The sequence below is a fragment of the Theobroma cacao genome, chromosome 9 (genome assembly GCF_053813885.1).
Source record: "Theobroma cacao isolate CCN51 chromosome 9, ASM5381388v1, whole genome shotgun sequence".
In the NCBI taxonomy this organism is placed as follows: domain Eukaryota; kingdom Viridiplantae; phylum Streptophyta; class Magnoliopsida; order Malvales; family Malvaceae; genus Theobroma; species Theobroma cacao.
This window is the reverse complement of record NC_142647.1, coordinates 45,666,370-45,683,621: the sequence shown is the minus strand read 5'-3', so window position 1 is coordinate 45,683,621 and position 17,252 is coordinate 45,666,370. Positions and strand designations below refer to the sequence as shown.

General features: G+C 33.9%; 2 protein-coding genes and 1 pseudogene across 3 annotated transcripts; all 3 read left to right on the top strand.

The window, feature by feature from the left end:
- Window positions 1–341: 341 nt before the first annotated feature.
- On the top strand, window positions 342–6,256 carry RIN1 (P-loop containing nucleoside triphosphate hydrolases superfamily protein). Its single transcript, XM_018128344.2, has 12 exons — window positions 342–576; window positions 1,210–1,398; window positions 1,522–1,653; window positions 1,762–1,911; window positions 2,119–2,274; window positions 2,779–2,913; window positions 3,616–3,681; window positions 3,845–3,951; window positions 5,194–5,293; window positions 5,404–5,495; window positions 5,575–5,644; window positions 5,744–6,256. The coding sequence occupies exons 1-12, from the start codon at window positions 487–489 to the stop codon at window positions 5,831–5,833; spliced, it is 1,377 nt and encodes a 458-aa protein (XP_017983833.2). The 5' UTR covers window positions 342–486; the 3' UTR covers window positions 5,834–6,256.
- On the top strand, window positions 6,015–10,553 carry LOC18590270 (ribonuclease MC-like). The gene is made up of 4 exons (XM_018128248.2): window positions 6,015–6,049; window positions 8,008–8,392; window positions 8,509–8,698; window positions 9,897–10,553. The coding sequence occupies exons 1-4, from the start codon at window positions 6,015–6,017 to the stop codon at window positions 10,214–10,216; spliced, it is 930 nt and encodes a 309-aa protein (XP_017983737.2). The 3' UTR covers window positions 10,217–10,553.
- Window positions 10,554–12,497: 1,944 nt separating this feature from the next.
- On the top strand, window positions 12,498–16,304 carry LOC18590269 (F-box protein At3g07870-like; annotated as a pseudogene). The gene is made up of 2 exons (XR_016028428.1): window positions 12,498–13,778; window positions 16,014–16,304. The product of XR_016028428.1 is annotated as an F-box protein At3g07870-like (transcript).
- The last annotated feature ends 948 nt before the right edge of the window (window positions 16,305–17,252 follow it).

Here is a 17,252-nt window from a genome sequence, read left to right as displayed (position 1 = left end):
GGGATTCAAACAATATAAAATATATATTTTTTAATTTATTTAAATAATGAAAAGTATTAAATTTTTTAATAAAGTGTTTTTCATGAAAAAAGTGTTTTTTAGTAAATTAATTTAAACTTTCCATTACCAAATAGAATGAATTTTTTTTTTCAAAAAAAATAGAATGATGGAAAACCATATTAAAGAGTTGTCTAAAATTTCTATTTATGGTGTACAATATATATATATATATATATATATAGATGTGTGTGTTCCTCGTAGCATTCAATTCAAAATCCACGTGGCGCAATAAAATGAGGGAGCATATAGAAAGGAATTAGGTCGACGACACAAAACTGAAGAAGGGTTTAAGAAAAGCCTTGCCCTTTTTCTTCAAAGAAAAACAGCCAGGTTATTACCCGCTGCTCAATCTTGAAGCTACTTGTTTTTCCATCGAAACGAAAGACCGCCAGAAGCAAAAACAGAAGAGGAAAAGAAAGGAAAGAGATGGACAAAATGAAGATCGAGGAGGTTCAATCAACGGCCAAAAAACAGAGAATCGCTACTCACACTCACATCAAAGGCCTTGGTCTCGATGTAAACTACTCTCTCTCTCTCTCTTTAATGGGTTTTTTTGCAGCTTAAATGCTTTGCATTTTCATTTATTTTTGTTATATTGTTGTAATTGTGAGCAGTTTGAAGTTTTCTTTTGTTTTAAGCATGGAAATTTCAATTTTTCTTACAAACCTTCTCTGGGTATGGGGTTTTAAGCTTAGAAAGTTAACCTTTTATGGTTGTTCAAGTGACTCAAATTTATTTTTAAGTTTTGGAAAATTTGGGTTTGGTCTATTTTTTAGTTTTGTAGTGGGAAATATATTTTCAATTTAATTTATGTCCAAAAAGATGGAGATGATAATATATATTGAACGAATTTTGATTAACTCTCAACTGATGGATTATGAAATGAATTGGCTGGCTTTTTAAGGCTTATGAAATTTTTAATGCATTGTAGGGTTGGATAAGTGGGTTTCTTCATGTTTTTACACTATGAACTTCGCGGAAGAAGTTGGTTGATGTAATAATAGAAATATGCTAGTTGGCTAACATGTTCTTTACCATATCTTTCTCTTTCATTAAGTTGTTATTTACTAGCAAAAAGGCAACCTGAGTGCCTCTCCCTTTTGACCAATTTCCAATCTTTTATGAACCTTCTTCTCCTTTGTTTACCAGGCCAGTGGAAATGCCATTCGCCTGGCTGCAGGTTTTGTGGGGCAAGCAGAGGCAAGGGAAGCAGCTGGTCTTGTGGTGGATATGATAAGACAGAAGAAGATGGCTGGCCGTGCACTTTTGCTGGCTGGGCCTCCTGGTACTGGGAAAACAGCTTTGGCCCTTGGAGTATCCCAAGAGCTTGGGAGCAAGGTTTCCTATCACTTTTTCCCCTTTATATTTTGATTATCCTTGAACTTTGGGATTGTTAGTGTTCCAGTTCTTTGGAGGGATTGTCGGTTTTGGTATATATACATTCCTCTCCCTTATTTGCAGGTACCATTCTGTCCAATGGTTGGATCTGAAGTCTACTCATCAGAAGTAAAGAAAACTGAAGTTTTGATGGAAAATTTCAGACGGGCTATTGGTCTACGTATCAAGGAAAATAAAGAGGTCTATGAAGGAGAGGCAAGTTACAGCTGATGATAGTTCTTTGTTGCTTGTTTTATATAATTCTTTCCTCTTTGTATTGTTGGGATAGCAGCAGAGCCTGATGCCTGGCTGGGTTTTTTTTAGGTTACTGAACTCTCTCCTGAAGAAACAGAGAGTGTAACAGGTGGTTATGGTAAAAGTATTAGCCACGTAATTATTGGATTGAAAACTGTGAAAGGGACAAAGCAACTGAAGTTGGACCCTACAATTTATGATGCCTTGATTAAAGAAAAGGTAAGCCTTTGAGTGTCTCTGCTTTATGTTGTGGAAAACATTGTTCAAGTTTTTGTTTTTCTGACTTCTTGTAAACTTTCTGAGGCACTTAGTATGCTAAATATTCATCCCCTTCCTCCCAGGAACTTTTCAATGTTTAGATTGTTATCTGCCTAAGTGTTTTGGCTTAAATTGGATATCTACTGAGATTCTTAATTTGACTGGCAGGTAGCTGTTGGAGATGTTATATATATTGAAGCAAATAGTGGAGCAGTTAAAAGGGTGGGCAGAAGTGATGCTTTTGCCACAGAATTTGACCTTGAAGCAGAAGAATATGTTCCACTTCCCAAAGGAGAGGTTCACAAAAAGAAGGAGATAGTGCAGGTTTGTCACCACTGAGCTCAGGGTTATCTCTATGTGTTCCCCATTGCATTCATGCTGTAGTATATTCTGATTGGCCTTAGAGGCTTCCTTCTGCTCATGTTTTATACAGATGGGCATTGACATTTGTCTACTTTGGTAATTAATTTTGTTTGTAAATATCCTTCTAAAGGACCATTATCATCATATAGCATTGTGGTATAAAGAATAAGAACTCAAGGTGCATGTCTTTCAATGCACTTGAGAAGTGAGAACTGTTTTCTGAAATCTCTCACCAATAATTTGCTGATTACCAACTGTTATTGGTCTGCGTAAGAGCTGTAACTCAATTAAGAAGAAAAAAGGAAAAAAATCTATAAATTTGATGCCTTCTACTTTTGTCTGAGTTTTTACAAATATGGCTTTGCTGGGCTTAGTCCTATTTGCCTTTTTCTGGTTCTAAATTTGTTTGTTTTGGACTGATGTTGCAATTCATAAAAGAATTTCTTTTCTATTCTTCACCACCAGGATGTAACACTACATGATCTGGACGCTGCCAATGCACGGCCGCAAGGTGGGCAAGACATATTGTCTCTAATGGGTCAGATGATGAAGCCCAGGAAGACTGAAATCACTGACAAATTACGACAAGAAATAAATAAGGTATAATTTTCCAAACACATTTGAGATCCACCTCTATGATGATTTTTGTGGACAATTTGCGTGAGTAGGGTTTTACTAATGTTGTGTTTCTGTTACCAATAGCTATTAATAGTATCACTGGGAAACTTCACTAAACTCCGTGTCTTTTTTTCTTGTCAAGTTTTTAGAGTTTTGCCTGTATACCTTACATGGTCACATGGGAGATGATGTACTGTACAGCATATCCTGTATCTAATGTCATTTATGGGTTTGTTGGATCAGTTTGTAGATCAAAATATTCTTAAAGCTATGAAATACAGTATATATCTCAATCCATCCTTTTCAAGTAATAACTCCAGAGTGATAAAGTGTTCCAAAATTTATATGATGAATTTTCTTTACCCGCCATTGTTTCCTATAGCAAATTTATGTTTCCTTCATCCCTTTTTGTCTGAGTAAATTGTCAAATCCTAATAGTGTAAATGTTAGTTTAAGAACTAAAGTCTCTTTAGCTAGTTGCTGGTTTAATCCTAGTAAGATCCTGTTATGGTCTGCTTCTAGAGGCTATCGCTATTTTCTATGGTTGTGACTTTTAGAGTCATAGGGATTGCTTATTCAAATTGGATATAAGCTTATTATCGGATTTCGACTTCAACAATTATGCTAAATTGTTTATTATAATGATAGCATGTCTTTTAATTGAAATAGTTTTGTTTGTGACAGGTAGTTAACCGGTATATTGATGAAGGTGTGGCAGAGCTCGTCCCAGGAGTTCTATTCATTGATGAGGTCTCCTCCTTTTCTAAACTTGAGCTCTCTCCATTATGGGATATGCCCCTAGATGCATGGATACAATGTAGATTAAGATATTTTCTTGGATCATGACCTGTGCACATGCTCTAAGTGCATATGCACATCTTACATGCTTAAGTTTTCTAAATCATGTTTGCAGGTGCATATGCTGGACATGGAGTGCTTTTCATACTTGAATCGTGCTTTAGAGAGCTCACTATCTCCAATAGTAATTTTTGCTACAAATAGGGGAATATGTAATGTAAGGTAATGAAAATCTTTTTGAGGTGTTGGAAGTTTTAAAATATTTTCTTTTAATTACATCTTAGAGGAAGTTTTAACATATGAACTTGCGTATAAAAGGAGCTATTATCTATCATAATGACTTCTGTCGTTACTTCAATCTAAGTGTAAGAATGCCATTAGCTATTTGGTTTCGATTTCGATGGAGCGCAGAGTGCAGAAAAAGCCTGATATTACAATAAGATTACCCCTAAAATGATTTGGTTGTTGGGGAAATTTTTGCTCTATATGCAAAATTTGGCTCTTATTAGAGGCAGGTGATAGGATGAAGTATGAATCAATATCAGCTAAATTCATCTATTATGGAGAGTAGGGAAATGATAATTTTAATTCCTTTTCTGCTAAATAATATTGCATGCCATAGGAGGGGAGCTACACACATTTTTGAATGAGGTTAGCCTTAAATTTGAGTGAGGATTGATGAAACTAGAATAGTTAAATCTTCTTGGGCAAGGTATATTGCCTGCATTCACTGCCAGCGTCCGTTTTGTATTTTTTTCCCCTAATACATCCCAATTCCTGGCCTATGCAACTGGGGGCAGCCAACCACAGGCTTTGGGTTATGCAAGCTAGTTTCTTGCTTCAACTACTGTAGCTGATAATTTGGGTTGGAGTATAGTATATATGTGATGCTTAAGCATAATACAAATGGAGGTAAATGGTTTAGTTATACTTTATTCCCGAAGTGACTTTGATAATGTTTTGGTCAGACTTTAGATAGCATCATGTTACTATAAAGAAAGATTGATCTCCATTTTGGTGGCTGGATTCCAATTGTCTTTATGGTCTATCTGGGATGCAGTGGAATGAAATGAAATCACAATGGATGCTCCATTGCTTTTGGGGTTTTTCCTTCCCCACCCACCTATCCTTCCCCAATTGTCCTTTCTGTAACATTATTTTTAAATGTATTGTGTTTCTGTGGAAATTGCTCTTTCTATGTGCACGACAGTAATCCATAATCCACGTGTGCATTTGTTCATGCCTACGTATAGGGTCAGCATAATTTTTCCATGTTCATTTTCCTGGCATGCAATTTAAGAATCAGAATATGAGACCTCGTTTGCAAGGTGATTTTTCTGTTTTGGCCTGAAGATAGGTCTCATGTTAATTGTTATATTTTCTAAAGGTATACTAGATATCGTGTATTTTCTTTGCTAATGGGTTTTGATGCCAGTTTCTGAAAATGGATATGCGTTTTTGCAGGGGGACTGATATGAATAGTCCTCATGGCATACCTGTTGACTTATTGGACAGATTGGTGATCATCCGCACACAGATTTATGGTCCTGCTGAAATGATACAGGTTAAAGGCCTGGTTATATATGTGCCTTGTTGTCAGCATAACTTTGTTATCTGTAGCATTCTTTAAATGACGACCTTGCTATATTTTCTTTTACTTATTGTGATCTGCAGATATTAGCAATTCGTGCACAGGTGGAAGAACTGGTTGTGGATGAAGAAAGTCTAGCATTCCTTGGAGAGATGGGACAAAGCACATCTTTAAGGTGAGGCATAAATTCTACTTTTGCTCTGTCATTTACCCTTCTCCATATGCAGTATACTTACATGTTGCTGTTTCTTCAGGCATGCTGTTCAGCTGTTATCACCTGCTGGCATTGTGGCAAAAATGAATGGTCGAGACAGCATTTGCAAGGTAATTAAATATTGGGAAGCAGCTACTCTTCATGATCGTTCTTTATCATCAAATCAAGGAGTAATTCTGAAATTTAAAAAAAAAAAAAATTGTTTACAGGCGGATCTTGAGGAAGTGAGCAAGCTATATATAGATGCCAAGTCTTCAGCGAAGATTCTTCAGGAGCAGCAGGAAAAATTCATTTCATGATAACCCTATTTAATTTGTTTCCTCTTTCCAAGCAGTTTTACCTTGAATTTTGTTGTGTGGACTGCGGTGCTGCTGTGTTTGAGTAGCTTCCTTGGCAGCAGAAGGTACAGAAAGCTGAAGGGTCTAATTTAGGGATACCGCTGTACTTTTTGTCCGTCGTGCATAGTGTCTGCAATGGAAAATGGGTTGCGGTTGGAGGCATGTAAAGGCAGGGAGGTATACTTCCTAAAGTCTTGTGGTACACATGTGCCTTCCCCGCCATTTTCCTGGATGCATTTTAATCTTTGGTTAATTCAAAGGTAAAATGGGCATTTAGGTGCTAATTGAGACGTGTAATTGCTGACTATATCTCTATGATGTAAATTAGACGGATGTGACTGGTGAATTATGGATAATGCTTCAACTCCAATCCAGATTATTAAATCGGTGAATTTATAATCCATTTAAATGATTAACGTAAATGAAATTTTAAATACAATTAACATTATTAACACGATTAAATTAAAATGCACACATTACCAATAAAATACAATTTCATTATTTAAATATAAACTTAATAATCATAAAATAATAAAATATTAATATTTTTCAAGTATAGTGAAATCCATTACTGTCATCAAATCATAATAAAAACTACATTTATATGGGAGTTTGAATTTGTCATAAACGAATCATAAATAGACATGAAAATTTAAGTTTATATTTAAACCGGACTTAGATGGGTTAGTCCATCAAATCAATGAACTGGGGTGGGCTGGGACGGGCTAATTCTATGAATTAAAAAAATTAATAATTTTAATTAATTTAATAAATTTAATAAATTTTTATATTTAATTATATAAAATTAATAATTTAATTATCAATAATATTATTTATTTTATATATTTTAATATATTTAATATTTACTTATCAAATTAATAATTTTAATTTATCAATTAAATTATAAAATAATTTTATTAATTAAAAATTTATTAATTAAAATTATAAAAATAATTAAAAAAAAAAAAATGAATTGACCCAACTCAACCCATGAACTAGTAAAGAGTGGGCTGGGTCGAGGATTCACAATCCATATAAAAAATAGATTGATCCGACTAGGCTCATATTTTTTTAACCCACAAATATTAGGGCCGGGCTGGACCTAACTGGTCCATATTGACAGGTCTATATGTCTGGTACACAAAATTGCAGGCTTAAGTAAAACTCTATTCCGAGGCTCAGTTTGAAAGAAAGCAAGGGTTTTACTCGATCGTTGCTGGATCGCATGATGCTTCAAGCTTCAAAGCACTTACAAAGAGCAGTCGTTGCTTCTGATGATCTTAACTATGTATTGAAACTAATATAAAAATCTTATGCACTCATTTAGAATGGCAGACGAAGTAGTTACTTACTTGATTAGTAAAACAAAAACGTGTTTGGTAGAGAATAAGCCACAACTAATGTTTGTTATGGAAGAATAGGAGAAATTAGATAATATCAGCTGTACGTCCACACGGCTGACAACAAATCCATCAACAGGACTTTGTCCCTGTGCTTTAAAGTCTTTGTTTGTTCATTTATTTTCTTCTTTTCACATTACATTTTCTGCATCCCTCACTATAATAATAATAAAAATAAACATATAGTCATTATTAGTCTAATTCATTTCATTTTGGTTTTCATGACGAGTTTATGAAGCAAAAAACAAATAATTATACACATTAGTATATTAACTTTTTATTTTCCAAAATATACAACTTAATTAAAAATAATTAAAGGTAATATTAAATCAAAGTAAGGTGCGTATCATGATTAATTAATTTGTCTCCTGAAAACAAAGTGTTGAGGGTAACGTATAATTAAAGGTAATATTAAATCAAATTAAGACGCGTATCATGATTAATTAATTTGTCTTCTGAAAATAAAGTCTTGAGGGTAGCGTATTTACCGCTAATAATTTAGCTCAAACTGTGATGGACTTCGGGTAGTGTTGACGAAAAAGAAGACAGTCGATATAGGGTGGCCTCCATCCATCCACATCAATATGGGCAAATTACTCTTACAGGTACAAACCCTAAACAAATTATTAAAAGTTTTGCGAAAATAATTAAGACCTACATGCATATGGGCTCTTTGAATACTATAAATAGACCTAAGTTAACTGGATTGAAGGAGTAACCAAAATCCTTTCTTAGAAATTTGGTGCCAGTCTGTGAGGTGCATCGTTATAACATATTGGCGGGTGGTGCGGTGGCTTGTCTCTCAGCCGCAATCACCTGGTATCTAGTAGATCCACAGGCATTTGTCTTGTACAAACTCCATTTCCAACCACGACTTCTTTCCACCAGCAGGGACACTGTTTCCACGTTGTATTTCGCCTTCTACAAATTGAGCCTCCAATGGCCACCTTCCACGTGTACTTCGGCGCCTCCTCAAGGTTTGAATTGTCTAGGACTTGTCCCCGGCCAGTTTACCATCCATAGTTTATGGCCACAGGATGCCCACGACAAAGGAACACCCCCATATAATTCAAGCAACCCTTGTACCACCGACACACCTGTATCTCCAGAAAATCTCTTAGTATGTACATTTCTTACATCCTTTTAGGTTTTTAACTTTTACTTATGATTAATTATGAGTTATCTAACACTTTCTTTTCTTTGCTTTCTCTTGTTCTATTTTTGCTGTTTTAAAAGCCTTATCTACAACCCATTCAAGAGACATTAAAGCAACTATGGCCAAACTTAAGGAACTCCGAAAGTGAAACTGAAAATCAATTTTTTTGGAGAGAGGAATGGAGAAAACATGGAATGTGTTCTGATTATCCAGATAAACCTTTGGACTACTTCAACTCTGCCTTAAATCTTAAGAATGGCTTCGATCCAGGTGATTATACTTAACTGATCAAAACAAAAAGAATGCTAATTAATTCACTTATTCATTTGTGATAAATATTATAGTTGGACATTCTAATTATTTCGTATATCAGAAAGATATATTCAAAAACCTTATGGATTTTGAACGTAAACATAAATTTTAGCTTCTCTTTTAAACCCCAATTGTTCTACAATCTTATTTTGAGACATTCTTAGTTTGAGCGTGCATGGAGGTAATTAAGGACTTCATTTTTTATATAGTTATTTTGGAAAATTCGTTTTTAATTCTAAAAATAAAAGTAGAAAAGTCTACTTGGATACAAAACAAAGAATAGATGAAGACTAAAAATTGAAAATTCAATTTGAAATTTTTTGACAACCAAAAAAAAAGCATAATTATATATGAATTATTATATATTTGCTTTTAAGGGCTTAACTTTTTAAATTATTTTCATATTGCTTTTAACTTGTCTTATAACGATTAGAATAAGATAATTAAACAACTAAGTAAACAGTAAATTTTAAGTAGAAAAATGACAATTAGATATAGGGTCTAATAAAACTTAAATATGATTTGAATTTCTAGTTCTAAAAATGTTATTCTTATTTTTTTTCTTTTTCTTTCATTTTTCTTTCCAAAGAGAGAAAACTTGAGGTAGGAGCACCGGTCACTTATCTTATAAAAAAAAATTTGAGGTAGTGAGAAGGTGAGACTCATAATAGTGATAATATAATTGAAAGGTAAGAAAGATATCTATTTATTTGTTTAACATGTGGACAAGAGGGAGAAGAGAAGAATTAATTGGATCCTAGGTTTTATTTTTTTTTATTGACGGGTAACAATAATTAGAATTGGAGATTAACATGAGATGAATTTTGGAAGGATAATTAATATATTAATTTAACGATTTGTAGTTCAAGTAATATTGACATCCTCATTGTATTCAAAGTTAATGGTAAGCAAAGGATTTATGTTTAATTTGGATCTTTTGGAGATCTCCATAGGCATATAATCAAGGATAAAACATGAATGTTAAAAGATATGAGTTTAAAATTTGGAATAAAATGGCTGGCTATCGAGGGATAAGGGCAGTCTAATCATAAGTAAGTATATAAGATACTCCCTCACTCTTTGAATATATAATAATCATAACAATATTAATTCCTAGTTCTTAACATATTGTATGTCTGCTATTGCTTTGATTCAGCCTTTCAACTTACCCCTGGAGCAAGTTACACAGTACAACAGGTTGCAGATGAAGTTCAAAGGCAAGTAGGAGCAAAACCTGAGATTGTTTGCAGCAAAAATAAAGTGGATACAAAAAAGCTCCAGCTCTGGGAGATTCGACTATGTTACAATAAGGAAATGCCCCCCACGACGGTCCGAGACTGTCCAAAAGATTTTTCAGGCCGGTGTAGAAGCTTGCAAGATAGTATAACATTCCCTAACCCTCCGTCGAGTAGTGATGAAATGGAGAACCATTTGGAAGGGATAGGATCAGAATTTCGAGCTAGTGATGAAAAATGAATTATACTAGTTCTGATCTGATGCATGGACGCTTCTTAATTATAAATAAGATAAATCTTGGGATAACAGTCCTAAAGAGTAGATAAGTATATGGTTAGTAAATTTGGCATCCCCCATACAAAATCAAGGTTTACTAGTCTTCCTTCCGATGTTTGTTTGGGTTTATGAGGGCTCCTCCACCCTGTTAACGTTGGTCCCAGCTGTCTGAACCTCCCCAAACTGTTCCCCTAAATTAGCTCAAAAACTTGTTGCAAGAAGAAAAGAGTTTAATGCAAGTCCAGTTTAAGTTGTTGAAAACCATTACAATGTTGTTTCAATGGCAACTGCATAAGAGTTAATTCCCATTTTGTTTGGATTCTCGTCATGATTCCTGTCACGCGTTCCTCTTTTGATTATTGTAGTAAGACGAGTCATTTTGCAGTGTCATTGTCTTCATCCTTGAGCAAATGAAAGAAAATAAACAAGTACGTTAGCAAATTAAATTAAAATGCTTTCAGGGTGGTCTCTCTCTCTCTCTCTCTCTCTATATATATATATATAGTTATATGTGACTAATTATGATGAAATATATATGGCCATATATCACTGGCTAGCCCATCTCTCTCCCTGCATTTAGATTGTCAAGTGTACAGGAACAGCACTACAACTACAACAACCATATATATGCATCCATCTATACTCGGCTTATTTATGTGGAAAAAAAACATATAATTAACATGTTTCACACGAGGATAGGAAAAATGTGTAATTTAAAAATTATCTATCAAAAGATTATTATTCTCGACCCCACAGCTATCATTAATTGAAAATGGGTACCCTTAGCATATTTGAACATTCTTTGAGTGTGGAAGCTTGTGAATTTCTTACGTTTCATGTCAAAGTTGAAGTTACGTTTGGTAGGAGGAAAGAAATATAGGTAAAGAAAATATCCAAGGAAAGACGAGCAATAATAGGAAGAACCTTAGACCTTTACTTTCAAAATTTCAAAGTAATTAAAGCCTGGGTGATATATATATATATATTTCTTAAAACTACTCACATGTGCCCTCGTCATTCATCATTAACAAGATAGATATATATATTTATTATTAATTAAATATTTAAATGCATGTAAAACATATTAAAAAATCTTTAATAAGGTCCAATTAATGTATATATTGGAAGCAATACAAAAATCTTTAGTTGTCACTATCATTGAAAATGATGTCATGGTGTAACCAGTTGTTGACAACACCACCAAAAAATTATTTGCAAAACAAGTGGTAAGGCAAATTAATAAATTCAAGAAAAAGACAAAACAATGTTTGGTAGATAATAAGCCACAAACATTTGTCTGGAAAGATTAGAATCTGAATAAGCATATGGTGGAGGACTTTAACCATTGCCTCCACTCTCACAAAGAATTGAAATTTTAAGAATTTAAGACTTTCAAGAAATCAAAATCGCTGAATTTTGAGAAAAAATAAAAAAAATTTTATTTCAAGATAAGTCATAAAAACTATTGAAGCAATTTTTATTTTTTAAAAAAAGAAATGAACCGGAACAGTTTTTATTTTTATTTAAAAACTTTCAAAGATGGTACTTACATTTTTGAATTAATTAAATTTTTATGCGACTTCCATTTTTCATATTTGATTTTCACACTTTATTTACCTATGTTTAACTTTTTTAATTTGGATTCACTTCACGAAAATCTAATTTTAACTAAATTGTGTTGTCAAGAGAGCGTTTGAGAATAAAAAGTCGATTAGAATACATTGATTAAAGTTAACATGTCTAATTTAAGATATTTCTATCTTGAGATATCATTATTCTCAAGCACACACGTATCAGTGTATGATAAAAATGGCTGTGAATTTGTTACACTTGATCAAAGTTGAAGTTGAGGTTATGTTTGGTAGGAGAAGAATGGAAAAACTTTCGTATTAAAATAAATAATGAATGGAAAATACTCACGCATTGTGAGACCTTGGTAACTCCATTTACATTTATGTTGTGCAAAGTGATAACATTGTCATAGAGAGATTACACCATCAAACATCTTGCCATTTCTGAAGTGAACTTTCTTTTTTGACCAAAAAAGGAAAAAGGAAGAAGCTCCGCTCTCCCTCTCTGTTTCGGGAAAGAAAAACAAAGCATATTGATAAGATAAATGAAAATAGCTAGAAAAGCAAAAAAAAAAAATAAAAAAATGAACATTGAATATCAACATGAAAAATGTGTAAGCTCAATTTGTCCTCTCCATCGACTTATTTCTGTTGGCAAGGCAAGTAATTTTTCTTTTTATCTTTCCTTCATGTATTCATATAAAAAGGATTAGTTGTTGTTGTTGTTCAAATTCACAACCGTTGATCAGAAAAGAGCAAGTGAAAAGATACGAGAGGAAAAATGCAAGGGTGGAGCAAATTTGAAATACCGGACATGGTGACGATGGACATCCTCTCAAAGCTTCCAGTTAAATCCCTGGCACGTTTCAGGTGCGTTTGCAAGCCTTGGTCTTCTTCTTTTCGGACCTCTGATTTCATTACTAAACATCACCAGAACAACCTCACAAACAACAACCTTAATCTCCTCCTCAAACGTTGTCATGGCAACACCCGTAATGACATCCATTATTTCTCTGCACTCTCAACAGAAAAAGGGGAAAACTTCTCAGTAACAGAGAACATTCATTTACCCTTTTTTGAGAATTGTTGGTATGCCCCTGTAGTTTCTGGTCCTTGTAATGGATTACTTTGTTTACATGATGCTGGTAAAGCTGCCCTTTGGAACCCATCGACCAGAGAGTTTAAAATCCTTCCTCGATCCTCAGTCAACCGCCCTCCTTCGGTAGATTCCACTAGTTTCGGTTGCCTTGGATTTGGTTTTGATTCTATAACTGATGACTACAAAGTTGTAAGATTTGTTACTAATTATTTTGATGAGAATGAAGAGGAAGGCGGGCTAGCTGATTGGATCCACCAAGTTGAGTTGTATTCACTGAAAAGTGATTCCTGGAAGGAAATTTCAGTTCCTGAGGCACATCCTTACGCATCACCTTTATTCAATAATTACGTAAATGGGTCTTATTATTGGCAGGCAACTGGGAATTCTGATTACCTTATTCTTTCATTTGACATGGCTAATGAAAAGTTTTCAACTTTACCTTTGCCAACATTTGGTGGGTCTTTAGCACAATATTATTTGCAACTTTTGGACTTTAATGGATCGCTTGGTGCTATTGTATACCCTAGGGAGGGAACTGAAAAGTCTATCGATTTATGGGTTATGAATGGATCATGGACTAGACAATTCAGTATTGAATCTGTTTCTGGAGTTGAGAGGCCATTGGGGTTTTGGAAGAACGGTGAATTATTTCTGGAGAGCTCAAACCACGAACTAGTGCTGTTTGATCCTGCCACTCGAGAACTTAAGAATCTTGGTATCCATGCTTATCAGAATACAATGCAGCTTATTGCTTATGTCGAGAGCTTGGTTCCAATCAATGGAAGATCAGAGCAGGAGGAACATATAATTCGTCGGCGGGCCGGAGATGCATCAAATAGATATTGAAAACGAAGAGGTAATTCAAGAGGAATAGGGAAATAAAACGAAAGGGGTAAGCTTTGATGGGATATTTTTCACTTGGTAAATTATTATGCAATTTGTCTTGACTATATTCTCTTGTGAGCTTCTTGTGATAATGCTGTTAATGCTTGGATTTTATGTCAAAGATTTTGGCCTCTGCAGGGTGTTTACCTGGCACACACACAACACATGGTTTGTAAATTTGGAGAAATTTGGTCTTACCTTATGATATTTTTTTACTTTTATTATGATGGTTTTAAGAAGTTTTAGAAGACACAATAGAGAGGGTAAATCACCAACCTTTTCCTCAATGAGTTTGATATTACACTGACTAGGCATTTATATACAAAAATATGAAGATATAAATGGTAACTATATAATTACAGCTATGAATGTAGCAGTAGATCAAAGACATGTCTGGATGCTTCATAGCAGTTTGTTTTTGATTGTTTTAGTGAATTTGCGAGATTTCTGCCTGGAGAATTAAATAGATGTTTACACTCATTTGTGTACTTTTGGTAGTTTATTCAATTTATTTGCGATCTTCTTCTTCTTCTTCTTACTCTGATTGCAAAGTTGGATATCAGTGTGCTTTGTTGCTTAGGAACAGAAGGAAAAAAAGGAAAGAAAAGAAAGTTTCATGCTTTTAGCTCAAGTTAAGCAAAAGTGCAGGTTTATGTGTTTGCTTGTTATGAACATGTTAATAGAATAATTTGAACATCAATTTCAACAATATTCTTTGCTTTAAAAGCCTTATATATTAAAAGAATGCAGTCTCTCACAGCAGTTGTAGATATGTATTATCATTGGTTCAAGAAGTAAATCAATGTTTAAGTTGAACAGAAAGTGATTTCTTGTAATTATTGGATGCAATAGGGGCAAAGCTGCTTTAGGCCAAAAATTAGCCTAAAATTGAGCAGTGGCTTTTATAATTTTAGTGGAGTCAACATAGTAAAAGAGGGGAATATTTATATCCCATTTGTACTTGCTTCATCCTTGTCCTATACTTTGCAATGTATTTATGTGAGTGATGTTGACGGGTTTGGAGCAATGTCTGTTATTGTTTATAACTTTATGAATTTGTTTTAATTACTGACGCAGAGGTTCATACATTAAGAATATTTTGATAGTTGAAGAACCCCTTCTCAGCTTCAAGCTTCTTGTGTGCAGTGATAGCATGTAACCTAAAAATGTGGTGACAGAAAGTGTTTGATGTGGTATACTTTATTTCCTTGCTCTTGAAATGTATTCTTTATGGTTATTTGTAGACACTGGAATGTTAGCTCATGTTCTGTCTATAATAACAGTTTCTAAATTGTCAAATTCTCCAAATAACATCTGTAGGTCAAGAGATTTAACAAGCACAGAAAAATGAAAGCATATTGTAGTTTGAAACTGAAGTTCTGTTGCTTTTGTTCCATGGCATTTAATCAGCTTGGTTATGCTTTGGGATACTTGTGGCAATATTTACTTAAGCTGCTAGGTTCAGAGTGCTTCTTTTCTAATCTAAAATTTTGTTTCCTAGGCTCAGCATTTCTTGCCATGTAACATTTCCTTTGTAGGGCTCTAAAATAGTATGATTTTTAGCAGTGAATTTAACTTTTTCCTTTGCAGGGCTTGCAAACTGCCTAGCCAAACATAGCTTTTTCCCTTTCAGGGTTTCCTTTTCATTTTTCTTGGTAGATTTTATTGATATGTTGAATTTTACAATATTTTTTGTTCTGGGAACATTTTGGTGACAATTGTTGTTTCAATAGTTATGTTGTGGAATAGAAGTGATGACATTGAACTTTTGTATTTAAGGATTTTTTATGACTTGGCAATAGGGCCTTCATCCAGTCATATAAAGACCTTGGTCCTTCTATGCCTTCAGAATGGGGCCTTGTCATACTCCGAAAAGGATAGGTTAAGGTCCTAAAAGTGCCAGTTTCAAGTTTCTCCACCATGTGCGTGTTCCTTTGAATTTATGAAAAAAAGGTGTATAAATCGTATGTGCCGGGTGTTAACGAGTGTGGCAAGTATATAGTACCAGATGGACATGAATATTCATGTTGTTGACTAGCAGGGTTGTTTAATAGCAGAGAAATGGCATTTATGTTATGCAATAAGCCAAAAGAAAATGGAATTACATATTTGTGCAAATGTTCATTGCACACTGATATTATTTTACTTGAATTGTTGTTATTATCCACATTTGAGACTGCTTCACTATCATTCTCATTTTGTGCAGGTCAAAGTTGAAGTCTGGTACAGAGAGGCTAACAGGGTAAATAACCTTTGGTCCAGGAGAGCTGCATCTGCTATGGCTATCGGCTTAACTATACTTATTTTCTCCCCATGTCGTTTGTTGATCTATTATATGGTGACAGTAGGTCTATGAATCGATGTTTAATATTCACCTTTGTATGTTTTCTTGACCATGTGGATACACTACCATCTGTACTTAAGCTCAGTGTAAATATTACTTGCTCCCCATAGATGAAAAGAGTATATGCTTGCTTTCAGGCTTCAGCACAGAGAATGGTAATGTTGCTCTAATCTCTTATAGCCTTGGTTTCATATTTCTAAAGCAACATTGAACTGCAAGATAAAGCCTAGGAGAACATTATATTGCACAACTAGTTCCCCAAAAAGAAGAGAATAATTATAAAGAACAAAAATTGGTGAATTGGAGGAAATCATGGCGAAGGACAGCTAGCTATGATCACATTTTATTTTAACAATATTAAAGAGGTTTCTCTTATTTATTTTCTCATTCTTACCTTATGGCCTTTGCCCATCACTGTCAACTGGGTTACATATTTTCAGAGAAGTTTAAATGTTGCAGTTTAGCAGAGGCCCGGAACTCACAGAACAACAAGGAATTGTTTCAGATCAATAGAATGCATATCCTGAATAAAGCATGAAGATAGGATTTTAAATTTTCTTTGGTGGCAAGTTAAGCATAACCCACCATGAATGAATCAGATAGATATATGAAACACCTACATATCAAGTATAAGTCCATAAATAGAACATAAAAGCACGAGGAGATCATTGTATTGCAACTCAAAGCATTCCATTCTATACCAGGTACAAAAGTCACCTCCTCATCTATTAGAATTTAACCCCTAAACTCAAGGATAGGAAATGTTCATATTTTATTCAGGATATGTATGCATTCTAATTAATGCTGGTAAATTGAATTCAAACCCGAATTGATTTGAATCTAAAATGACTCGAACTTGAAGCAATTTGAAATTGTGATCGATTTGATCTAAAATTTTAATAATCTAAACTTAAAACTAAAATATAAAATTTAATTATAAGTTTGATTGTAACTCAAATCCAACTCAAACTCAAAAATGTCAAACTTTGAAACAATCCAAATTTATTATAATTTGAACTCGAAATTATTCTAATCAAATCCAATCATAATCGTATTTCATTTTAATAATTTAGTTTGAGTGATACAATATTATATTTATAG